This window comes from Amblyomma americanum, chromosome 3 (assembly GCF_052857255.1).
Source record: "Amblyomma americanum isolate KBUSLIRL-KWMA chromosome 3, ASM5285725v1, whole genome shotgun sequence".
NCBI classification, from domain to species: Eukaryota; Metazoa; Arthropoda; class Arachnida; order Ixodida; family Ixodidae; genus Amblyomma; species Amblyomma americanum.
This window is the reverse complement of record NC_135499.1, coordinates 214653992-214678319: the sequence shown is the minus strand read 5'-3', so window position 1 is coordinate 214678319 and position 24328 is coordinate 214653992. Positions and strand designations below refer to the sequence as shown.

At 48.1% G+C, this 24328-nt stretch overlaps 1 protein-coding gene and 1 pseudogene across 1 annotated transcript in view; both read left to right on the top strand.

Annotated features, from left to right (window-relative positions):
* LOC144124380 (complement C3-like) overlaps positions 1-24328 on the top strand; it is a 103893-nt gene that overhangs the window by 68611 nt on the left and 10954 nt on the right. The window contains exons 21-25 of the mRNA XM_077657008.1: positions 9585-9764; positions 10425-10535; positions 10957-11020; positions 15019-15067; positions 16299-16386. Of these exons, the coding sequence (XP_077513134.1) occupies positions 9585-9764; positions 10425-10535; positions 10957-11020; positions 15019-15067; positions 16299-16386 (492 nt within the window). The remainder of the gene's footprint in view (positions 1-9584; positions 9765-10424; positions 10536-10956; positions 11021-15018; positions 15068-16298; positions 16387-24328) is intronic.
* On the top strand, positions 63-5092 carry LOC144122851 (uncharacterized; annotated as a pseudogene).

Here is a 24328-nt window from a genome sequence, read left to right as displayed (position 1 = left end):
ATAAACTCGTTGTTCTCTCAACTGCCGGCCTGGCTACATGGTGGCAGCGGAACCCAGCCGATATGGCGATGGCGTCCGCGCCACTACCGCCCCCGAAGCCTATGGATGCATCGCACGACCCTCGGACTCCCTGGAAAACTTGGAAAAGTGAGTTTCTGCTATTTTCGACAGCTACGCAATTGAACAAGCAGTCAAAATACGTTCAATCAGCCACGTTGCTAGTTACCATATAGGCGAAGAGGCTCGGAAGTCGTACAGTACCTTCAAGTTCGAGGAAGCGGAGAACAGAAATGACGTTGAAGTTTTGGTTAAGAAATTTGAGGAGCTTTAAAAGGCCGCAACGAACTTAACAGTCCAAGAATTTTGTTTCGGTTCAAGGAACAAAAAGGAAGGCGAGACGTTTAACGAGTGGCTAACAGAACTCCGTATGTTAGCGAAGAACTGTGAATTTCAGGACCTTGAAGACCGCATGTTGCGTAGCCGAATCATTTTGGACACTCAGGATAGGAGCCTACAGCAAAGAATGATCGCGGGAAACCCAACGTACCAAAAGACGGTCGACATTTGCCGCGCGCAAGAACAAGGCAAAGAGCACTTTCGTGAGATAAGTGGGGCTATGGGCGCCAGCGAAGGCACCGCAGTAAACGCGGTAGCAACAAGAAAATACGTTTGCTACAAATGTGGGGGTCAAATGCACCGCAGTGACACGTGCCCAGCGAAAGGAAAAACATGCCGGAAGTGCGGAAGGCTGAACCATTTCGCTCGAGAGTGCAAGTCCTCCAAGTTTCCGCGCAGCGCCAACCAACAAATGCTCGAGTTACGAGCCGAAAACGACTGATTTTTTCTGCAAGCGTTGACTATCGGTGCGATAACCACCGATCACTGGAGCGCAACGGTCTGCAATGAGGGCCATCCCATCATGTGCAAGCTAGATACGGGCGCCAATTGCTGTGCCATTTCAAGAAGAGACGTTGCAAAGCTGCCAGAAAAGCCTCAACAAGCCTGCAATGTCAAGCTCACAGCATTTATTGGACACAGAACGGCCGCGCATGCGAAAGTCCAATTGATGCTTTCAGCAAATGACAGAACCAAGGAACAAACGTTTTTTTTATTGTCGAACAAGACGTCCCTGCCACTTTGAGTGGTGCAGCAGCTGAAAGTCTCGGCTTCATATACCGTATGCAAAACATACAGCAGGAACTGTACCCGCAAGCGCAACCTTTTTCAGACGTCTTCGAGGGACTCGGGCAGCTAAAAGACTTCGAGTACGACGTGAAGCTCAAGCCAGACTCGGTGGGCGTCGTCGTTCCAGCAACACGAGTTCCTGTGGCTCTTCAGGACAAGGTGTCATATCAAAGGTAACCGAGCCTACGGAGTGGTCCAGCCATATGGTTACAGTTGTTAAGAAGGACAACGTTAGAATTTGCCTGGACCCTACAGCGCTTAATAAAGTGCTGCTGCGCGAGCATTACCCACTATGTCCTTCACTCGACCTGGGCCCAGGCGGAGGCCTTCTGTGCTAAGGATGTGCCCTAGGTAGCGGACTTCGGGCCGCATTTCTTGAGGTTAAGCTTGAGGTTGTTTTCGAGACAGCGTGCCAACAAAAGCGACAGGGGGTGGCCATGCTCCTCTTTGGTGCGGCCCCACAGTAGTCAACAGGACTTGTCGGGCTAGTTGGTTGATCATAATGCAAAAAAGACAAACTGCGCAACAAGAACACGGACGAAAGGGAGGCAGACACACACTAACGCAGACCTGGACTGACATGTGGCCACGGCGATGAGACAAGTGCATGAGATCGCTGCATTTGGCCTTGTTTGGGTACATAGAAAAGAGCCCGTGGTACTAGAAAGATGTTTCAACAGGACTTGTCGACAAGTCCTGTTGAAACATCTTTCTAGTACCACGGGCTCTTTTCTATGTACCCAAACAAGGCCAAATGCAGCGATCTCATGCACTTGTCTCAGCGATGAGACAAGTGCATGAGATCGCTGCATTTGGCCTTGTTTGGGTACATAGAAAAGAGCCCGTGGTACTAGAAAGATGTTTCAACAGGACTTGTCGATCTTTCTAGTACCACGGGCTCTTTTCTATGTACCCAAACAAGGCCAAATGCAGCGATCTCATGCACTTGTCTCATCGCCGTGGCCACATGTCAGTCCAGGTCTGCGTTAGTGTGTGTCTGCCTCCCTTTCGTCCGTGTTCTTGTTGCGCAGTTCGTCTTTTTTGCATTATGTCGACAAGTCCTGTTGAAACATCTTTCTAGTACCACGGGCTCTTTTCTATGTACCCAAACAAGGCCAAATGCAGCGATCTCATGCACTTGTCTCATCGCCGTGGCCACATGTCAGTCCAGGTCTGCGTTAGTGTGTGTCTGCCTCCCTTTCGTCCGTGTTCTTGTTGCGCAGTTCGTCTTTTTTCCCACAGTAGTATGTCATCCATTACGACTGCTACACACGGTAAGCCTTTCAGCAAGCGCTGCCAGTGGGGTTCGAGGCTATCGGGCACGCGCTCCTGTGTTCCTGCTCGTGTCGCTCACGAAACTACCCTGAGCACGCCGTATGGGCGCTATCGGTTTCTCCGAATGCCTTTCGGCATGGCGTCAGCTCCATAAATCTTCCAAGCAGCTATGCATCGCTTGCTGAAAGGCTTACCGTGCGTAGCAGTCGTAATGGATGACATACTACTTTGGGGCCGCACGAATAATCTTCGAAGAAGAAGGCACCAAGCACCTCAAGATCAAGTATTAGAAGACTTGCTCGCGTCGGGCTTTGATCCACCGGGGCGGTGCGAACACGGTGCACTGGCATCACACGCACCCCTCGGTGGAGACGAGCCTGATTGCAAGAACCCCATGGCCGGGAAACGCCCGCTCCCCAAAACAAAAAACCCCCCTCACCCTTGTGGTGTGGGAGGCCTTGCCCGGGGTTGCGCTTGAGTGATGATGGTCGGTTGAGATCTGGACTCTCACAGGGGGACAGCACTGTACCGCTGCCCCCCCTTCCATCTGACAAGGCAAAGAGGAGCATGGCCACCCCCTGTCGCTTTTGTTGGCACGCTGTCTCGAAAACAACCTGAAGCTTAACCTCAAGAAATGCAGCCCGAAGTCCGCTACCTAAGGCACATCCTTAGCACAGAAGGCCTCTGCCTGGACCCAGGTCGAGTGAAGGACATGCTGGAAATTAAAGAGCCAAAGAACAGTAAGGAACTCCAAGTCTTTCGGGGCATGATGAATTATGTGCAACGTTTCATTCCTAACATGTCCATCATGACTGCCCCACTGAGAACTTTGCTGCGCAAAGACATTGCATGGGTTTGGACCGAGGCTCAGCAGCGAAGTTATGAAATGTGTGCGCCAGAGCTTAGTGAACGCACCAATCCTTTTCTTTTTCGATGCAACTAAGCCGGTCACCCTTTCGGTCGACGCGAGCCAAATGGGAGTTGGTGCAGTGCTTATCCAAGACGGCCGCCCCGTCGCTTTCTCGTCACGCTCACTAACACAGGCGCAGCAACGCTAAGCACAAATTGAGAAAGAATCTTTGGCAATTGTGCATGGTTGCATCAAGTTTCACGATTACTTCTTCGGCCAGGAAAGTGTAACTGTTGAAACTGATCACCGCCTCTTGGTACCGATATCCAGCAAGCCACTATATCAGTGTCCGCTTCGCCTACAGCGCATGCGTTTGACTTTGCAGCGATATCCTATTAAGCTGATCTACAAGCCAAGGAAAGAGCTGTTTTTGGCTGATGCCCTATCTAGGTTCCCTAGCAAGCAACTCATGCAAGAAGAAACTGAGCAATTTCAAGTAAATGTGCTTGAATACATTTCGGCTTCGCAACAGCGCCTGAAGGAACTTCTTGCGGCCACCAATGGAGATTCTGTTCTTGCGAAGCTTCGAGGTTACGCCGAAACAAGCTAGCCAGAGAAAGGCGATGTACCGGAAAATGTGCGTCCGTACTGGTCCTACAAAGAAGAGCTGCACACGCAAAGCGGTCTTCTTTTTCGCAGCAACTAGGTAATCGTACCATCTTCAAAAAAGCGAGAAATTATGCTGCAGCTTCACGCTGCGCACCCGGGAGCGGAGAAGATGAAGGGACGGTCAAGAGACGTCATGTACTGGCCAAATATGTCACAGGAGATAGAGCAGTTTAGCAAAAATTGCGCTGTCTGCCAAAAATGCCAGCCGCGGAACGCGGAAATGCCTCTTTACTGCCACGACATCCCAAAGCTGCTCTGGGAATTCGTTAGCATGGACCTGTTCTTCCATGAGGGTCGTGAATTTGCCGTAATTGCGGACTTTTATTCCTTCTTTTTTGAGATCCGCGAACTCCGTCAGAGCACTGCTAGCGCTCTGACGTCATGGTGCGCTGAGCTTTTCTCCACACATGAGTTACCGCTTAAGCTCTGCAGTGATAACGGCCCACAATTCAGCAGCCGGATTTTCAGATTTCCTGCAGCAGCTACGCGTTGCCCATGTTACGTCAAGTCCGTATCATCCCCGCTCTAATTGTATGACGGAAAAGCGGTACAGGAGGCCAAAGAGCTTCTAAAGAAATGTTCACGTAACCGAGTTTACTTTGATATGGTGTTGCTCGAATGACTCAACAACCCCAGAGATGATATTCTAAAGTCACCTGTGCAGAGACTCAGGGGAGGCAAACCAGGACCTTTCTGCCCGTGCCCACCAGTCACCTAGTACCAGAGGCAGTATCAAGCAAAGCCGTTCACAGCAGGCTCCAGGAGATCCGTCACCGCCAGAAGGTCTACTATAACCACGGAACGAGGCACCTACCACCACTGTCTCCAGGGCAGCCAGTCACTACATACGACACCCTCCAGCGAACCTGGTCGCCTGCTCTTCTTTTGAGGCCAGCCAACACGCCCCGTTCAGCGATCCTGGGAACGGAATATGGTCAAGAAATCAGACGCACAAGAGAACATCTGCGGGACTTAACGAACCATCGAGAAGACAGTCCAGCAACGGCTCCCGAAGACTGCCCCACAGAAGACCACCCCTCTCAAGAGCTGCGCAGAAGCACGAGGACTCGCCACAAGCCCCGTCGATACCCGCAACCTGAAAGGCATAATTAATTTGTGCCCTTGTAAAGGGGAGATGTAGCACGGCTGAATCTGCAGTCGTCACCGAGCCCCCGTAATCACAGGATCTATTACGTCACGTTTGCTTCTGTATATATGTGACTTGGTCAACCGCAATAAACTCGTTGTTCGCCCAACTGCCGGTCTGGCTACAACAGTAACAGCTAAAAAGTTAACTATTTAATATTAGCTAGCCAGTCTGCTAGTTTGCATATCTTAGCTATATTCTGATGTACTACACCGCTGACAATACTGTGCCGAAAAGAAAGCGCTCTTCTAATTCAAAAGGCCTATTTTTAAAATTCTGTAAAATCTGAGGCGAAATACCCTGTATATTTTCCTTCAAACGGGTAATGGTAACTGCTATTCAGAATCTGACAGTATCTGCCAAATGCACTCCAACCCATTCTTACTCTCCTGCTATTTCACACTCATGATCTGGATCTGAGGTCACTACCTGCCCAAAGTAGATTTCTCCGCTTATGGATGGATGGATACGGCTGAACCCTTTAAATCAGGCGGTGGCTCAAGCCACCTAGCCATGACTTATGAAATTTTACTCTTGTCTTGATTTTAGCCACCAATCAGATGACATTCGCTTGGTTATTTCTACCCGCTTAAAATCTACTGTCCCTTCACTGTCCTTAAACCCCAATGCCTTGGATAAATCAGTCCCGCTGCTTTCCACTGTAGGGTGAAGCCCTTTACAGAAGAGTATCAAGTGTTCAGCCGTTTCCTCCTCCTCTCCGCACGCAACGTACAACGTGTCTATCTCGTGGTACCTGACTCTATATGTCTTAGTCCGCAAAACTCCCGTTCTGGCCTCAAACAACAAAGAGCTTCCCCTACAATTATCATAGATATTTTCTTTGGCAATTTCCTGTTGGATTTCCCAGTGATGATTTCGTCAGCATCCCTGTTTCCCACAGAGCTCTCTCAGTTCCTTTAACCTTTTTCTTAACCGATAATTGCTGATTTGCCCCCCTACTTCTGTCCAGATATTTGCTTGTCAATTTTCTAGTTCGCTTTCTCCATTTCGTATCAACATTCCTTATATACAGGTATCTGAAAACTTTCCTAGCCCACTACTTTTCCCCAATTTTTTTCAATCGCTCCTCAAACCTATCTTACTGCTAGCATCTCTGCTCTCGAACGACGCCCATCCCATATCACCCTGTACCCCCTGATTTGGTGTATTGCCATGTGCTCCCAAATCTAGCCTCCCTATGCCACGTTGTTTAATTTCTAACCTTGTTTGAACATCTGGTCTCATGCACAGGACCGCATTACCGAAAGTCAGGCTAGGAACCATCACCCCTTTCCAGATCCCTCTTACCACTTCATACCTATTGTAATTCCACAGTGCCCTATTTTTCATGACAGCTGCATTCCTGCTAGCTTTATTCTTACATATTTTTCATGGTCTGTCAGATAATCACCACCATTATTTATCCGCACCCCAAGATACTTGTACTCCTCCACTACTTCTAGCGTGAACTCCTGTATTCTATGCTCGCTGACCTCATCATTAAATATCATGACTGCAGATTTTTCCTTACTAAACTTGAAACCTAATCTATCTCCCTCTGTACCACATATGTCTATCAAGTTCTGTAAATTTTCCGTGTCAGCCATTAGCCATCATCGGCGTAGATTAGTCCCGGTAATGACTACCAGTGCAACGCCTCCTATTGTAAACTGCTATCCCGTTTCCAGAATGTCGCGCTTACACTATTAGTCTTGAGATCCACCGTTCCGCTCTGCCTTTTCTGGTCCTCAAAATTCTCTAATTCGTACCCTGAGCTTATAGCTAGGCAATGTCATCTGCAAATCAGAGATTAGTAATTTTGTAGCGATAGCTACATTATGGTAGCATTTCGAGCCTTCAGCGTGACGGTGGCACGTGACCGTGGCGGCGGCACGTGAGGGGGGCCGGCACCGCCACCGTCACGTGGTTGGTCACGTGACCAGCCACGTGGTGCGGAGCAGCTACTGCTGCCGGCGGTGCGGCGCGTCGGCTAAACCGAGCTGCAACAGCTGTGCGCATGCGCCGTGTCAAGCAGGACGACGGTGAAGAAGGAACGCCCAGGGAAACGGAGCGGCGAAAGACTGACTTTGCAATTCAACTTAGCAAGTCCCACTCGGCCAGCTGTAGCCATCGCGTCACTCCAGGTTTAACCAGAGCTAAACCACAGCCAAATTTTAAATTTAATTTTATCCTAAGTCATCTCTCTACTGACAAACTTCCCGTTTGGGATTTTATAAACTTTCCTATGAAGGATTGTGGTCACTGTGCAGCCGCAGTAGGCATTTTTCTTGGACTTGCCTTCATACATTCCTCTTCTACATCCTGGTTACACTATGCCTGCACGGTGATTGATGTTCGGCTGAATAAAATACATCCTCGTAACCTATGAGGGCCATGTAGGTATAAAGTATTGTGATTTTCTGCGCATATCCCTATCGCCTAACTTATGGTGTGAATGTAGCTTATTGCATGCCACTATATCTGAAAGCCAGCCTGGTTGTTTCGATGAGTGAATTGTAAAGCTACTATAGTTCTATGGACGATTAATTGGTAAATGCATTTTAAGCATCTGACAGTAACCCGATCTGTCTGTAATTTCTTACGTCTTTGACATCGAATTCTTTACGGATTAACATTGATTTGGCGTTCTTCCAAGCTTCTGGCACGTTTGGAGTCTACAGGCATTGAGTATACGGTGGAAGGTCTTTCTGGCACCATGTCTCCACTGTCCTTCAGAACATTGCAGTTGTTCGATTGATTCTTTCGTTCCATTTCTCCGCTTTGGATTGCCTGTAAGGTCTAATGTGCTTCTTCTTTCGTTACCGGTGATTTATCACCTTTCTCGAAGTTGCGGCTCATGCAGTTGGCTTCCTGATTACTTCGGCTACTGTACATATCTTTGTAGGGTCCCTATGCTTTTCTAACTATTTCATCAAAATTGGTATTGGCATTGCCTTCCTTGTCTCTTAGTGCGCACATATCTACACGTGATTTTTGCCCATGCCAAGTTGCCTGCTAACCGCTTTTAGGCTGCCTCCGCTTTTCAGAGCATGCTCGATCCCCTCCATACTATACTTCTTCATGTCGCTCCCCTTAATCTTGTATATTAGTTGTGACGGCTTTTCCATTTCGTTTTTATCTGTGGGGTTCGAGGCTTCGTTGATTTGGCGTTTCTTAGGATTTTCGACTCCTGACAGAGCGAGCCACTGTCATGTATATCTGACCCATAATTCTTGCACGAATTGTGGGATAATTTTGGTAAGATTACCTTTAATTGCTTCTACACTTAGGTTATCGCCTTCGGTTAAAGCGGAATATGTGTTCTTCAAAGATATCTTCAACTCCTCTACTTTCTTTCGTACCGCTAGCTAGCTCGGTTATAGTGCTTCTTCTTCCCTAGTTTCCGCCCTTCCCTATTCATATATAGGCTAATTTGAGGCCCCACCATCTCATGGTCGATACATTTCGCCTTGCCTAGCACTTCCATATTCTACACGATGCCAGGGCAGATGCACAAATATGCAGGCTATTCATTTTTAGAGACCTTCGAGACCACTTCCTACTCTTCCGCTTTCGGGAGAAGGTACTCTTGGTTCGTAAGCTATTTCGTTGAGCAACTTACCTCTACTAATCGCTCCCTTTACCATTCTCAGAACCTATACCATCATCTCCTACTGCCTGGTCACCTGCCCTCTTCTTTCCTACATTGGCACTGAAGTCGCCGATAAGTACAGTGCACAGTGTTTGTATTTACACACTGCCAATTCAACGGTTTCATAGAACTTTTTGACCATCTTGTCATCATGAGTGGATGCAGATGCGTAAGCTTGGACAACTTTCAACTCTTGTCTTGTGAAGCTGAGTTACGATAATTACGACGCCCTCGTGAAATTGTTAAGAATTAATTGTTATTGCCAACTCTAACATTCGAGCGTACCAGTTATCCATACTTCACTATCACGACTCATCTATATTTGGGGCCTTCAGCTCGGCCAAGCATTTCATTAAGAGTGAAAGGCATTTTGCCCCCCCCCCCCCCCCACCCTTTTTTTTTGTCACAGATACAAGGTCTCCAAATTCGTAATTAATATGAAGTACTATTGGTGTAATGGGTTGATCATCCAAAAGTGCCCTTGGGCTATAAAAAAGTTGTAGTCGAGGGCTTTGGATTCACTGCGACCACATCGGATTTTTAACTTGCACTGACGCCCCATAGCACGCGGGTACGTTTGCATTTCGCGTCCCTCGAAATGCGGCCACCGTGGTCTCTATTCGATTCCGCGATCTAGGGATCAGTAGCCCAACGCCAAAGACACTGAGCCACCAAGACGAATCTGAAGCATATTTATTGTCCGGAAAAGGCGGGTTCACAACTCCGAATAAAGTGGACGCTGTTGGCAAAAATAATTTTTAAGCAGTGCTTTGTAATTACAGCCTCTTCCTACATCGTTTTAACAGGACACTGTGGTCGCGTTGCAAGCGCTGTCCAAGTACGCCATCTATGCTCGAGATGACGAGATCGACATGACCTGCGAAGTGACTCAAGTTGAGCCGAGGGACGATAATCGGGGGCAGCCGGTCTTCAGTCGCACCTTGCGCATTAATCGACGTAACGCAGACGTGCGCAACAGGATAACGGTACGTGCTCATTCTCTTCACTAACGCGATGTGAAGCCATGCAGTAAAGTATATAAAAATTAAAAGCCTTCCTATTTCCGCATTCGTTTATTACCTACGTCCCATCGCAATCATATGTACCCTTTGACCTTGCAGCAAAAGCTTCGCCTGTTATAGTTTCTGGCGCCATGTCACATGCGTTACTTTACCAGCACTTTGGTCCAGTATGGAAGATAACGCTCTTTAGCACTCAGGAAAAAAATTATTTTTGTTTGTTCATCCAGTGTTAAAGAATATTCTAGGATCACGTTTTCATGAGATCACATCAAAGTGTGTGTCTTTCACTCATTGTCGGGTGGTACCTGTCGGTTGCTCTCAAAGAAGTGTTCGCTCTATTGTTCTGGGCCGGTGTGTGCATAAAACGAACTTTGCGGACCATGGAAGGAATAAAAAATCTGAAGATTTGTTATAGGGTCGATAGTTTATTGAAGCCTGTGCGCGCGTTGTGTCGTTTTATACTGTCTGTTTGCCAACTTGTGCAAAATCCCTTCAACCAAAGCGAGGTGGGCAAGAACATTTTACAATGTACGCAATGAACCCTGGATCATGAACTGCCACCAGTGTTGCCATCATGAACAGCCACTAGAAGACGTCCTTGATATGTTCTTGTTTACTCTGCAGATTCAGGATCCAAAACAGCCAGTTTCCGTTAAAGTTACCGGCAATGGGATGGCCACTTTGCACTATCTATCTACCTACGTCACCCCAGTCCATTCGGACACCCTCTGCAAGGTACAGTATGTCACGGTGATCTTTACCAGAGCCTCTCATGTGCTCGTGACCAGGCTGTAAGAAATCGCTTGTAGCACTGATATTCTTCTGTGGTCATCATCATCATTATTATGAGCTCAGCTACGTCCACTGCACAACAAAGGCCTGTCCTGCATACCAGCTGCAGCCACCCTTTCCCTCCAACTTTTGCAGCAGTATATTAATCATGTGATTCGCTATCGCCACGTCATATGTATATGTGTGTGCGTGTGCTTTAATAAGTCTATTTTTGCCCTTTGGCAGCATTAAGTTCTGAGTGTAACCAAGCGCTGCGCCTGTGTTCGTTTCCTTTGTACAGCCCTGCGCTATAACCTTAACGGTGCGCTACCAGCTGTCCCTACCATATACCCTGCGAACTCATATCGTTACGTATTTCTTTCAGTTTGACCTGTCCGTCAACTTTCAGAGGGCCACGGTCACGGTCGACCGATCACCAGATTTGATCGGTGAGTTCTGTCTGGACTACCAAATGAATACCCTTTTTGTCCACCTGCAGCCTTCTTGACGCATTGGTTAGTGGCGTTGCCAGAAATTTTGTTCGGGAGGAAGGGGGGGGGGGGGGGGGGCTCATGTTGCAGGGCGGCCTCCTCATATAATTTGTGGAGGAATCAAACGCAAGAATAATAACTGCATTGCCATTGACAATGTCATTGTGCATTAGATAGCGCTATGCACTGTCTAGACGAGTGAAATATGTATTCTTTGAATAAAAGAATGCATTTGTATGCCTTAAAAATCGTGGCAGACATAACTTATACCAATGGCTCCATATTTTTGCGTATTTAATTAGTAAAGAAAATATCACACGAAGTTTAAAACTATATCAGTCCGAAACCAGCAATGCAGTGCATGGCGCTGATGTGAAAAACGTAAAGGACATGAAATGAGCAAGCAGAGGACAAACATTTTAATGAATCTTTGTCGTTCAAGAACCTTTAAATTTTTGTACATATCCAACGGCCAGGGAAAAATCTCAATGACGTTGTCCTTCGTTCCAATGTACTGCGCAGCAGCAGCTGTCACCGGTCATGTATTGCGAGTAATTGCACCGAAATTTTATTCGCAACAGCAAGCACATGTATAAACGAGGATTTCTGCAAAATATACATTAGAAGTGCGAAGATAAAATAGAGTATTATAAATGCGAAGAAACAAATCGATAAAGGACAAGAAAGTGTCACTGGAAGCAAAGGTACTGTATGTATGCACAAAACCTCGCAACAAGATATTTAAATACACGTATGTCTCCATTAAATCTACGTATCTAAGCAAAAGTCACTGCATACAATGCGTCAAACAGAGCAAATAAACATCTTGCGCAATCGCAGATAGTAAACTTTACGCACGGGAAGACAGACGATCCAGGCAAGAACAAAACTATGATATCAGAAGTCGCGACATGCACTTGGGCCATGCTGCGGTCGCGACAGCACCATATGGTTAGAATAATAGAAGAACAATGCAGAAATCAATACGAAAGTATGTATTTTTTAACTTCCCGCAAGCGACAATTATTCTGCACCCATAATTACAGAAGGGTATTCCTTTGCTTCAAATGAAAAGTAAAAGCAGGTTGATAAAAAGGAAAGAAAAGGACAGACGAAAGCCACGAATGATGATGCCGCAAGTTTATATAACCAATATCCGAGTGCGTAGGTTGGGAAACACCGCGTGGGCAGGGCTTTCAATGAGCAAGGTCAATCAAAATCTGTTATTGATGTCCTCAAAATTTTCGTATTCGCATGGTAATTTGATGATGATGCTAACTGCTACAATGAACGGCACAAATTTCTGCGGTATGAATAGTCATACATTTTCGTAATTGCCCGTTTATGCCCGTAATTGCCCGTTCGCGCCAGAATGTCTTTTCTAGTCTGAAAAAGTCATTGTAGGTGACAAAATCCAGAATGACTTCCGGCACCGGTGGTTGTTTTGGTTCGACAGTTCGAAAAAATTTCGGGAGGGGCTGAAGCCCCATAAGCCCCCCCACCGCTGGCTACGCCCCTGGCATTCGTATAGAAGCATGACGAATGCTTCAGAAGGTGCATTTTAGTCTACTATACCTCAGCCCTACTTTCTTCTTCCCTTCCGTTTCCTACAGAGTTCTTCCACTTTCATTCCCGAACTTAGCGTACAGTCAGTCACACAAAAGGTGCTGACCCAGCGTCCGTCCAGTTATGCGGCAGTTGGACCTTGACACTTTCTGTGCCAGTACTGCGCCCTTACTTGACAGCTGAGCCTCCCTGCCTGAAGATTTCTTGTTTGACTTTCTGTGTGCATTGTACTAAAGCAGGCACGATACGGCTGTAGTCTTTCATCTGTGCTGCACTGTCCTGACTGACTGGACACTGCTGAATCGAAGGCTGGCAAAAGGTCACGTCTCACCACAATGAGCGCCATAGACATTCCTTACGTGACATAACGAGAACGACCCAGTGCATCAAGAAAGGATATTTTAGTTATCAATACAAATATTGTCATTGCCCGCGAATGCAGTGCGCTTAGAAGTACTGGTTATACGAATCACTGCTATCCAAATACATCTGTGCAGAATGCGCTTTGTGTTGCTAGAGATGCAGCGTAAAGCAAACCCAACTTTTATATGTGAGCTGCCCAGGCAAGACAGCACAATGTTTTCAGATTTACGGCGGCTGCGTTTTAAATTAAATTACGTGTATAATGTATGTGAACCTATGAAGCCGAAAACCTCCTTTGCCGTGCAGCTCTGCGCACTCATAGTTGTTAAGAGTGGTATTGAGCCTTTCTATATGAGACAGATACTGCGCCATTTTCCTTTCCCCCCCCCCCCCAAAAAAAAAAACCAATTATTCTTGTCCAGTTAACGCTCATTGTAAATCATTCAAGCGACTAATCAAAGAAAGTATTCCATTGCAGTTGGCCCGTTTGGAAGCGGCTGGATATCCGAAGTATCTTATAGTTCCTAGTACTGAAAGTCTGCACCGCAGAAAGAAAGCAGTGCCATGCTTCGAAGCCGATCAGAGAGCAGATGATAAGCGAAAAAAGAAAGAGAGAAGAAAAAGCTAATTTTATTTTCGTACTTGCAAAAAGTTTATAATCAGGAGAAGGTAGGGCAACGATCTCTCCTAAATGTACTGTTGTTGGTCGAAAAAGACTCCCGATTTTGTGCGATATGAGCTGTCTCGACTGAAAGCGCGAGCCCAACTGTACCAGCAAACAAAACTCTGCCCTCTGTCGGCAGGGAAATGTGTACAAAATTCTACTATCACAAGTAAAGTTCCTCATTGCTCAAACCAGCCGATGAAAAAAAAGAAGTGTGCAGTGGTACAGATGGCCATCTGACGGCACACTGTTAACCGCTTGCCATCTTCTCTATGAGAGGACGATGATTTTGTGCAATCAAATATGAAAAATCGCGGAAGCGTCCACGATTGCACGAATCGAATAGTGTGTGTCAGTGAGCCACCTATGGCGTAATCGAAAAAATAATTTTTTTTCTTGGTGTAGACTTCAAGTGCACCACGGTATCTTTGTGTCTATCACGTATTATTTTCGTTTTCATTATTTTGCAAACATAAGATGTTTACATATATGCACCTAATCCAGGTCCGCCCATATTACAGAGATTTCTAAGGAAGGTGACCATGCCCTGTCTTACGAGGTGATTTACCATTAGCTTCTTTTTTTGTCTCTCGCCTACAGATTGTTAGTCCGTGCTAAGCTGGAATATGCATACGTAGCATGGGACCATCACATTTTCTACTCGACGAAGGCACTTCAGTCAGTACAAAACCGCTGACTTAGATTCATCCACTCGGATTATTTTTATCGCTACAGTGTCTCTGCCGTGAAATATAAAGCTAACCTGCCTGAGATTGAGGTACGACGCGAAATCTACATACAGACTGTTTACCAAATTTTGTCGCTTATACCTCGCAGATTCAGAACCAGCTCATCAGGACTCGCTTGGTACCCGTAACGCTAAGGCCGTTTATGCTCCTCCTCCATCTACCACTGTGAAGCTGCTTTCTTCCTTCTTCCAGAAAGCAGTCAGCTAGAATGTCCAGCCTGCCGATGCTACACTCCACACCGGCACCGCGCATTTTAAAAATTCCATCGAAAATATCATGATTTAAAGCTGTTGTCATTCATTTCCAATTAATTTTGCAGGTTGTATTGCATCTTTCCACATGTAGACCCCCTATTAGAGGCATTTTAGATGCACATTATGTAAATGAAGTAAGTAATCATGCAATAACCGTCAGCTGAAAGCTAGCGCTTGTCCTTCGTGTCTCACCTCTAGTCCCGTCTTCGTTTAGCGCTACGTTAACATCTCAAATTTCAATAACCAATTTTTTCAAACTTATTCCATTCTTTTGAATTAAGAGCCAAGACCATGCTTGGTCTGCCTAGAGTAGAAGCGTGTGCATTTACTAGCTGCCTCTTTTCTTTTGTCTCAATGCAGGTACAAGCCAGAAAAGGGAAAGCAGGTACCGTATGGAAGTTTGCGCCAGGTAAGGTCGTCGCGTCGTGGTTCGATAACAAAATTTGGCATCCTGAGTTAGGTGCACATGCCGGAATATATTGCGAGAGCCTGCAGAAGGGAATTCAGAGCGTCTGTTGTTATAACTTCTGGCGAGGTGCGGGGAGGGGGGGTCTCGCTCGCCTTTTCACCATGGCTTGTCCTTCTTTGATAGCGCTATCTTGCAAAGCTTGAAAGCAATACGGGCTGCCAAATGTTAGTTCGAAGCCTGTCCGACAGAGCCGTTCGGTTAGCTTCATGTTGACGTCAGCGGAATTCCTTTATATTACCTAGAGTATCTTCTTTTGGCAAACTCTGCTAGAGGAATTAATACGGCATTTCTTTCCTCACAAGCGGTTCCGAGTGCTTTTAGAGCAAGAGAAGCCGCTGGCTGTTTTCACATTCATCCTTCTCATAGAAAATGGTACTGCACTTAATGTACTGTAAGCTACTGAGCCCAAGGAGGTGGGATAGAATCCCTACACCAGCGGCCGCATATAGATGGAGGCGAAACACAAAAACATTTGTGTGCTTTGAAATGTTACTGTAATTTAGAGAAAATCAGGCTGTTGAAATTAACCCGGAGTCCTCCATTACGGCATCTGTCCAGCTTTGGGAAATTAAACCTTCTTACCACATAGTATTACCACCTTACGAATGCCATAGAAGTGTGCTGACGATGCAAGCAATAATGTGAACTTGGAAAAAAATGTGAACGCGGACCGGTAGCACAATGTCCGTGGGCCAGTCGGAAATTATTGTTGAAAATGGAGAGACCAGCGAACGTGAATCCTGAACATTTGTCTCTTTCAGCAACTGTCGTGAGATAGAAATAACTGCTCATCACTGAAACGTCCTAGAGAGCTGTATTAATGCAAAAAGAAATATGAGAGGCAAAGACAAACTAGCGGACATTAGCATGGAAACGCGCAGATGAAATTGGATTGTTTGTTTTTGTCCTGGAACTGAAGTGCATTTTTCGACGTAGATGTATAAAACAGAAACTATTACCTCACTCTATATTCTTCCGTTTGTGCTGCTTTACCTTCTAATTTGGCAATAATATCTTCGAGTGGTCGCTTAAATTGCCGTAAATTTATACTTTTAGAGTTGCGTTAAAGGAAACTAGGCGCAAGTGAATGGTACGACCGTTCGCTGCCAGGTTGATTTTATCCCCAGATTTTGCGCACCAGCGCTGACATTTAACCCATGTCCTCTTGCAGATCTCTGGCGAAAAACATCACGGGCATGGCCATACTGGACGTGGGACTTCTGACAGGCTTTAGGGCTGAGGTGGACGACCTTCAAAAGGTTTGCTCCTATGCATCTTTTTGAGGGGAAATGAAATTACTGTACACAAAAAAAAGGATCGATTTATTTTACTAATTCTATTACGGATTCTAAATGCTTGAGTAGATTTAAATCGTGTGATACACATGCATGCACACACAAAAAAGGCCACAAGTGGGCGTTTACAACATAAGGCGGGTTTAGGGTTGCTTGACGGCGGAACGAATCACTGGCCCGTCAACGCAGCTGTTTGGTCTAAGACCCCTTTCTCAAGCACCTCGCCCTAGAAGAGCCGAGCGCCAAGCCGGCGGAAATCTTGTAACCATTAGAAAACCGGTAGGTACCCAGGCGGTACCGAGGATCGAACCCAGAACCTTCCGAATGCGAGGAGGATGCTCTACCACAAGACCATCAGGTCCTCCGGTCAGGCATCGGCATCGGTCAGGCATAGACATGGCCTCAGCTGTGCAGTCGCAAAGAAAAGCTACAAAGTTTTCTCAAAATCTTAGCAGCTGAACAAAACTTCATCTTAGTTCGGATCCTCAGGCTACTGAGAAAGTTATTTATTTGTTTTATTATTTTTTATTTATTTCTTTTGAACATACTGTCACGTAGTGGTGACGGCAGTCGAAGCAGCGATGAAGACAGACGAAAGGGTCTTCTGAAAGAACTATTTATTGGGCTGACTTGCACCCAAAATGGACTGAATCACTCGGCGGCGACGAAGCGACAAGCGTGCTCGGCGGTCGTCGAACAGAATGCCGGCCGCTGTCGGCCGTGCTGAATTTAAAGCTGATAGCGAACTTTCGAGATAAAGAGCGCAAACTTACTATAACATTCCGGAACAACGTAGAATCAGCTCTGCCTGGCTGCGATCAATCGAGATAAATCTAGTCGCGTCTTGCGTCGCAAACAAAGCGATAAAGTGATGTGGCGGCAGATTTGAAAAACGAACAAACACTGCAAATATTCGCGGTATTACTCCCCTCTCAAAGAAGCATCAACCCGATGCATTAAAACAAATAATGCGACTAGTAAGGAAAAAAAACGGATCTTGCGGAAATAGAGCATGGAAGTGCAGCGGTCTTTAGCGCGCATAATACGGCTTCAGACGGACTACATGGACAACTTCTGGTCGTACGCGACGTCGCTGGGATGCAGTCATTGCGTCAGGGATGACTTCATAATCCAGTTCACCCAGCCGACTAAGAACCTTGTACGGGCCGAAATAGCGGCGCAAAAGCTTTTCACTCAATCCACGGCGGCGAATGGGCGTCCACATCCAGACTTGGTCTCCTGGCTTGTATTCCGTGTTGCGTCTTCGTAGGTTGTAGCGTCTGGCGTCGGACCGCTGCTGATCTTTGATGCGTAATCGGGCAAGCCTTCGAGCTTCTTCTGCGCGTTGAAGGTAGGCGGCAACGTCGACGTTCTCTTCTTTTGTAACGTTGGGCAGCATGGCGTCTAGAGTGGTCGTGGCCTCCCTGCCATGGACGAGCCTAAAAGGCGTCATCTGGGTGGTCTCCTGCACTGCGGTGTTGTAGGCGAAGACGACGTAAGGCAGAATGACATCCCAGGTTTTGTGTTCGGCATCGACATATATAGCGAGCATATCGGCGATGGTTTTGTTCAGGCGCTCGGTCACTCCGTTGGTCTGCGGATGGTATGCAGTTGTCCTCCGGTGGCTGGTTTGGCTGTAGCGCAGGATGGATTGCGTTAGTTCCGCCGTGAATGCTGTTCCTCTGTCCGTGATGAGCACATCGGGGCGCCGTGTCGAAGAAGAATGCACGCCACGAAAAATTTGGCGACTTCTGCTGCTGTTCCGTTCGGTAGAGCTTTCGCCTCGGCGTAGCGGGTCAGGTAGTCGGTCGCTATGATGATCCACTCATTTCCAGCTGTTGACGTTGGAAAAGGGCCAAGCAAGTCCATGCCAATCTGCTGAAAGGGCCTTGAGGGAGGTTCAATGGGGCTCAGAAATCCTGCTGGTCGTGTGGGAGGAGTCTTTCGTCGCTGACAATCTCGGCAGGTTTTCACATAGTGTGCGACATCGGCAGACAGTCGGTGCCAGTAATACTTGTCTTGAATGCGGCGGAGGGTGCGAGTAAACCCAAGATGTCCAGCTGTCGGCTCGTCGTGGGACGCCTGTAGAACTTCTTCGCGGAGACATGTAGGTACAACAAGGAGGTAGGCTGTTTTGTTCGCTTTAAAGTTCTTCTTCAAAAGGACCTCATTCTGCACACAGAAGGAAGACAGTCCTCGCTTGAATGAAGCGGGGGGGGGGGGTGAAGAAACCTTGCCTTCCAGGTACTCGATGAGGCCTTTTAGGTCGGGGTCCGAGCGTTGCTGCTGAGCAAAAGAGCTGGGGCTGATGGGTTCCAGGAAGGCGTCCTCATCGTCGTCCGGCGGCGGTGCATCTACAGGGGCTCGTGAGAGGCAATCGGCGTCAGAGTGCTTGCGTCCGGACTTGTAAACGACGGTGACGTCAAACTCCTGGAGACGCAGACTCCATCGAGCGAGTCGGCCAGAGGAGTCCTTCAAATTGGCAAGCCAGCAGAGCGCGTGGTGGTCGCTGACCACCTTGAACGGCCGTCCGTAGAGGTAGGGGCGGAATTTTGACGTAGCCCAGATGATGGCAAGCCACTCCTTCTCAGTTGTCGAATAGTTAGCCTCGGCCTTGGAAAGGGAACGGCTAGCGTATGCGATGACTTTCTCCAGCCTGTCGCTTTTTTGAACGAGGACGGCGCCTAGTCCCACGCTGCTTGCGTCGGTATGAACTTCAGTATCGGCGTTTTCATCAAAATGCGCAAGGATCGGTGGGGACTGTTATCGACGCTGAAGTTCCTTGAAGGCTTCTGCTTGCGGCGCTTCCCATTTAGACGGCACGTCTGCCTTCGTCAGTTGGGTCAGGGGCTCGGCGATGCGCGAAACGTTTTTCACAAATCGTCGGTAGTATGCGCACAGTCCGAGAAATCTGCGCACTGCTTTCTTATCGGCCGGCGGTGGAAACTGTTCAATAGCAGCTGTTTTCTGTGGGTTTGGGCGTACTCCTTCCTTGCTAACGATGTTGCCTAGAAACAGCAGCTCTTCGTAAGCAAAGTGGCATTTCTCTGCTTTCAAGGTTAGGCCAGACGACTTGATTGCGTCTAGTACTGTTCGAAGTCTTTTGAGATGCTCTTCAAAGTTCGAGGCGAAGACAACGACGTCATCTAAATATACCAGACAAATTTGCCACTTCAGGCCTGCCAGCACTGTATCCATTACTCGCTGAAACGTCGCTGGTGCGGAACAGAGACCAAATGGCATCACCTTGAACTCAAACAGCCCATCCGGAGTGATGAATGCTGTCTTCTCGCGATCTCTTTCGTCGACCTCAATTTGCTAGTAGCCGCTCTTGAGGTCCACCGATGAGAAATATTTGGCGTTGCAGAGGCGGTCCAGAGTGTCGTCGATGCGGGGGAGGGGGTAGACGTCCTTCTTTGTTATGTTGTTCAAGCAGCGGTAATCCACGCAGAATCGAAGTGCGCCGTCTTTCTTTCTCACTAGAACAACCGGTGCCGCCCATGGGCTGTTTGAAGGCTGGATGACGTCGTCGCAAAGCATTTCTTCGACTTGGTCCCGGATGGCTTGTCGTTCTCGCGGTGACACACGGTAGCGGCTTTGACGGAGATGTCGGACGTGTTGATCCGTCATAATGCGATGCTTGGCAATTGGCGTCTGTCGCACCTTCGGCGATGTCGAAAAACACTACTGTAGCTTTGAAGCAAATTGCGGATCTGGTCTTGTCTGTTCCAGTGCAGGGCTGGGTTGATGTCGAAAGTGGGCGAGTTCTCTTGGTCAGGCGAATCTTCTGCGGAGGGGTCGGAGAGGGCGAAGGAGTCTCGTACGTCGGATATTTCGTCGAAGAAAGCAATCGTCGTTCCTCTGTTCATGTGCCGGTATTCTTCGCTGAAGTTAGTCAGCAGTACTTCGGCCTGGCCATTGCGCAAATGTGCGCTGCCTCTTGCGATGCTGATTCCTCGGTCTAGGAGCAACTGCATGTTGCCCTCGATGATGGCTTCAGCGTTAATGGCTTTCGTGGCGCCTACGGTCACGATAACGCTTGATCTGGGTGGGACGCTCACTTCTTCCTCCAGGACACTCAGGGCAACGTGATTTTCCCGAGTTTTCATCGAAGCGATGGCTTCGTCCGTCGAAAGCGTGATCAGCTTGGATCGCAGGTCGATGATCGCCTGATGTTCATTAAGGAAATCCATACCCAAGATCACTTCGCGGGAGCATTGCGGTATAACAACAAAGGTCGCAGGATAGGTATGTCCTTTGACAGTCACTCGCGCTGTGCATCGTCCTGATGGCGTAATGAGGTGGCCCCCTGAGGTGCGAATTTGTGGGCCGTCCCAAGCCGTTGTGACTTTTCTCAGCTGCGCAGCGAATGTTCCATTCATCACCGAGTAATCGGCTCCTGTGTCGACTAGAGCGGTAACATTCCGGCCGTCGATAGTCACTTCTAAGACAGAGGTCCTGGCTCTTGCATTGCACGTCGCTCTCGGCGTCGAGTCATGGTATGCGAGTCGCGAGTGGGGCGTGTGGTCGAAGCTCTTCTGAGTGGTGGCGTCGTTTTGAAGGCATCCTGCGTCGTGGTCGGGGTTCTCATTGTGTGCGGCGTCGGTGCAGCGAGTGCCGGTTCTTCATGCGGCGTCGCGGGTGCAGCGTCTTCATGGGGCGTGGTCGGTGGAGGATCTTCGGCGTTTCGCTCTTGTGCAACCTCACCTCCAGAGGTTGCTGCCTTTAGTTTCCCCTACGGGGGCTGGGAGACCTTCCTCGTACCGCGGCTGCGTAGCTGCGGCGTGGTGACGCAAAGCGCGAGGTTGACGGCGATGGTGAGCGCGAAAAGCGGTTCGGTGTGTACTCTTCTCGACGCAGGTACTCGTCGATTTCCTGCGGACGTTGACTGAAGCGAGATCGTGGGGCGTTAATGGCAAATCCGCGAAGACCGATACGTCGGTACGGGCAGTGACGAAGAATATGGCCGGCCTCACCGCAATGGAAGCACAACGGCCGGTTGTCGGAAGTCATCCAGGCGTCGCATTTCCTGGGTGTTGAGCGTCGGTCATAGGCTGGGCGGGCGGGGGCTGGGAGGCGGCGTTGTGGAACAAGTGGCTCATCTCGGGGAGGACGTGGGGGTTGTCGTTGGGGCTGGGCAGTCCTTACTGCAGCGGCGTAGGTCATGGCCTAGGGTTTTGTGGCCGTCGGGGTGCCAAGTGCCTGTTGCACTTCTTCCCGTACCACGTCCATCAGAGTCGCTGCTTGTGGCTGTGGGGAGGATGGCAGTAATCGGCGCAGCTCCTCTCGGACGATTTCGCGGATAACTTCCCGCAAGCTGTCGCTGGTGGTGGCCGGCGAGTCCGAACGGATTGCACAGGGAGAGGAAGGGCGGTTGTACTGCCGAGCTCGAACGTCGAGGGTCTTCTCAATCGTGCAGGCTTCTTGCATGAATTCCTCGACCGTTTTTGGCGGCTGGCGGACGAGGCTGCCAAAGAGTTGTTCTTTTACGCCGCGCATTAAAAACTGAACTTTCTTTTCCTCGGTCATACCGGGGTCGGCGCGGCGAAATAGGCGCTTCATCTCCTCGACGTAACCGCGGACGGGCTCATTCCGAAGCTGGATCCTGGACTCGAGGAGTCGTTCGGCTCTTTCTTTCCTCACGACACTGGTGAATACCTTGAATAGTTCTCTCTTGAATAGCTCCCATGTCGTAAGGGACGACTCGCAGTTTTCGTACCATGTGCGAGCGGAGCCATCCAATGAGAAGAACACGTGTCCAATTTTTGCCGCATCATCCCACTTGTTGAATGACGCCACGCGCTCAAATTGATCCAACCATTCTTCAGGGTCTTCGCCTAGGGATCCATTGAAAGTTGGCGGCACCCGCGGCTGCTGCAGTATGATCGGTGTCGACATCTTCGGCGAGGTTGCGGTGCTCGTAGCCGCGTCTTTTCGCTGTCTGGTGCGGTCCGGCAGTTTCCCGAACTCAGGCTCCTCTCCCTGAAGACGTCGGCTGGCTCGCTGAGCTGCTGGCTCGTCCTCGGGTGCGAAGCGCTCAGGGCTGGCTTCACGACTTGAAGGGGGCGTCCGGAACGTGGAAGGGTACCCCGCACCTCCACCAGATGTCACGTAGTGGTGACGGCAGTCGAAGCAGCGATGTAGACGGACGAAAGGGTCTTCTAAAAGAACTGTTTATTGGGCTGACTTGCACCCAAAATGGACTGAATCACTCGGCGGCGACGAAGCGACAAGCGTGGTCGGCGGTCGTCGAACAGAATGCCGGCCGCTGTCGGCCGTGCTCAATTTAAAGCTGATAGCGAACTTTCGAGATAAAGAGCACAAAGTTACTAGAACAATCCGGAACAACGTAGAATCAGCTCTGCCTGGCTGCGATCAATCGAGATAAATCTAGTCGCGTCTTGCGTCGCAAACAAAGCGATAAAGTGATGTGGCGGCAGATTTGAAAAACGAATAAACACTTCAAATATTCGCGGCAATACTAATAGCCTTTTTCGAGACTGTTGCATGATTGGGCTACAATATGACAGTTCTAGACACTTCAAGAAGGAAACAAAAATCTGAAAAAGAGAAGTTGACACAATAAAAATACGAACATGGGAAGATCAATAGCTACCTGCGCAAAGCACATCATGTGATATTATATAATACAATATGAGTATGTAAACTAAGATTTTTTAACCAGCGGTATGCATGCAGTGCCAGTGTGTAATGGTTCAAATAAACAATTCCGACAGGTTAGAAAGAAAACAGTTCAGAGATTTGGAATTAACAACATTCTCGCGTAACATTCTCCACTCCCTGATCGCCTGCGGGAAAAATGAATAAGTAAAGGTGTCGGTATGAAATTTATACACTACTAAGTGAGGTGAATGTTTTGTTCTCGTATTTTTTTAGGTGAAGGACCTAAGTAAAAAGCGGAATATATTTTAGTGCACCGTTTAGGAGAAGAAAGACGAACTTGAGACGAGGGATTCGAGCGCGTTATTAATTGCGGCGACACTTGCTTTGCTTAGAAGTTCGGTCGGAGAGTCGTTACTTCGATGTTTGTTAAAAATAAGTCTGGCTGCTTTCCACTGAACACTTTGCATATTATTTATGCATTTCTGCGCGTATGGAAACCAACACAGGATGTTGCACTCAACTACAGTACGGACAAGGGAACAGTATGCCAGTAATCTGGAGTCGGGAGAGGCAGATGGGATCAACCGTTTAAGAGAAAAAAGCGCGGAAAGTGCTTTGATGGTGCATATTGTGCGTGCTTATCCCATTTCAAGTCAGAAGAGATCAGAATTCCGAAATATTTCTATTTTTGGACTGCTTTTAAAGACAGGTTTTCAACACTATACGTGAAATCCAGGGATTCCTTTTTCTTGATACAGTCATAAAAACTGACTAAAAAAAACTAAAGCTAAGCAACTAAAAACTAAATAAAAACTGAAGTAGGCTGCAATCAAGTGACTGGCGCCCACGTAAGCTCCGCGGTACAGTTACAAAGAAACTTGGAGGGGTGGCGAGTCACTTTTCTGCCCGATAGTAATCTTAACAGTTCACATAATTGAAAAAAATAAAAGACAAGAAAGTACTCATGGTTTGGTTTGGTTGGTTTATGGGAGGTTTAACGTCCCAAAGCGACTCAGGCTATGAGGGACGCCGTAGTGAAGGGCTCCGAAAATTTCGACTACCTAGGGTTCTTTAACGTGCACTGACTGACATTGCACAGTACATGGGCCTCTAGAATTTCGCCACCATCGAAATTCGACCGCCGCGACCGGGATCGAACCCGCGTCTTTCGAGCCAACAGCCTAGCGCCATAACCACTGAGCCACCGCGGCGGGGCCAAAGTACTCATGGTTACTGCCAATGATCAAACTTTGCTTAACCTCATGTTCGTGAACTTTTAATA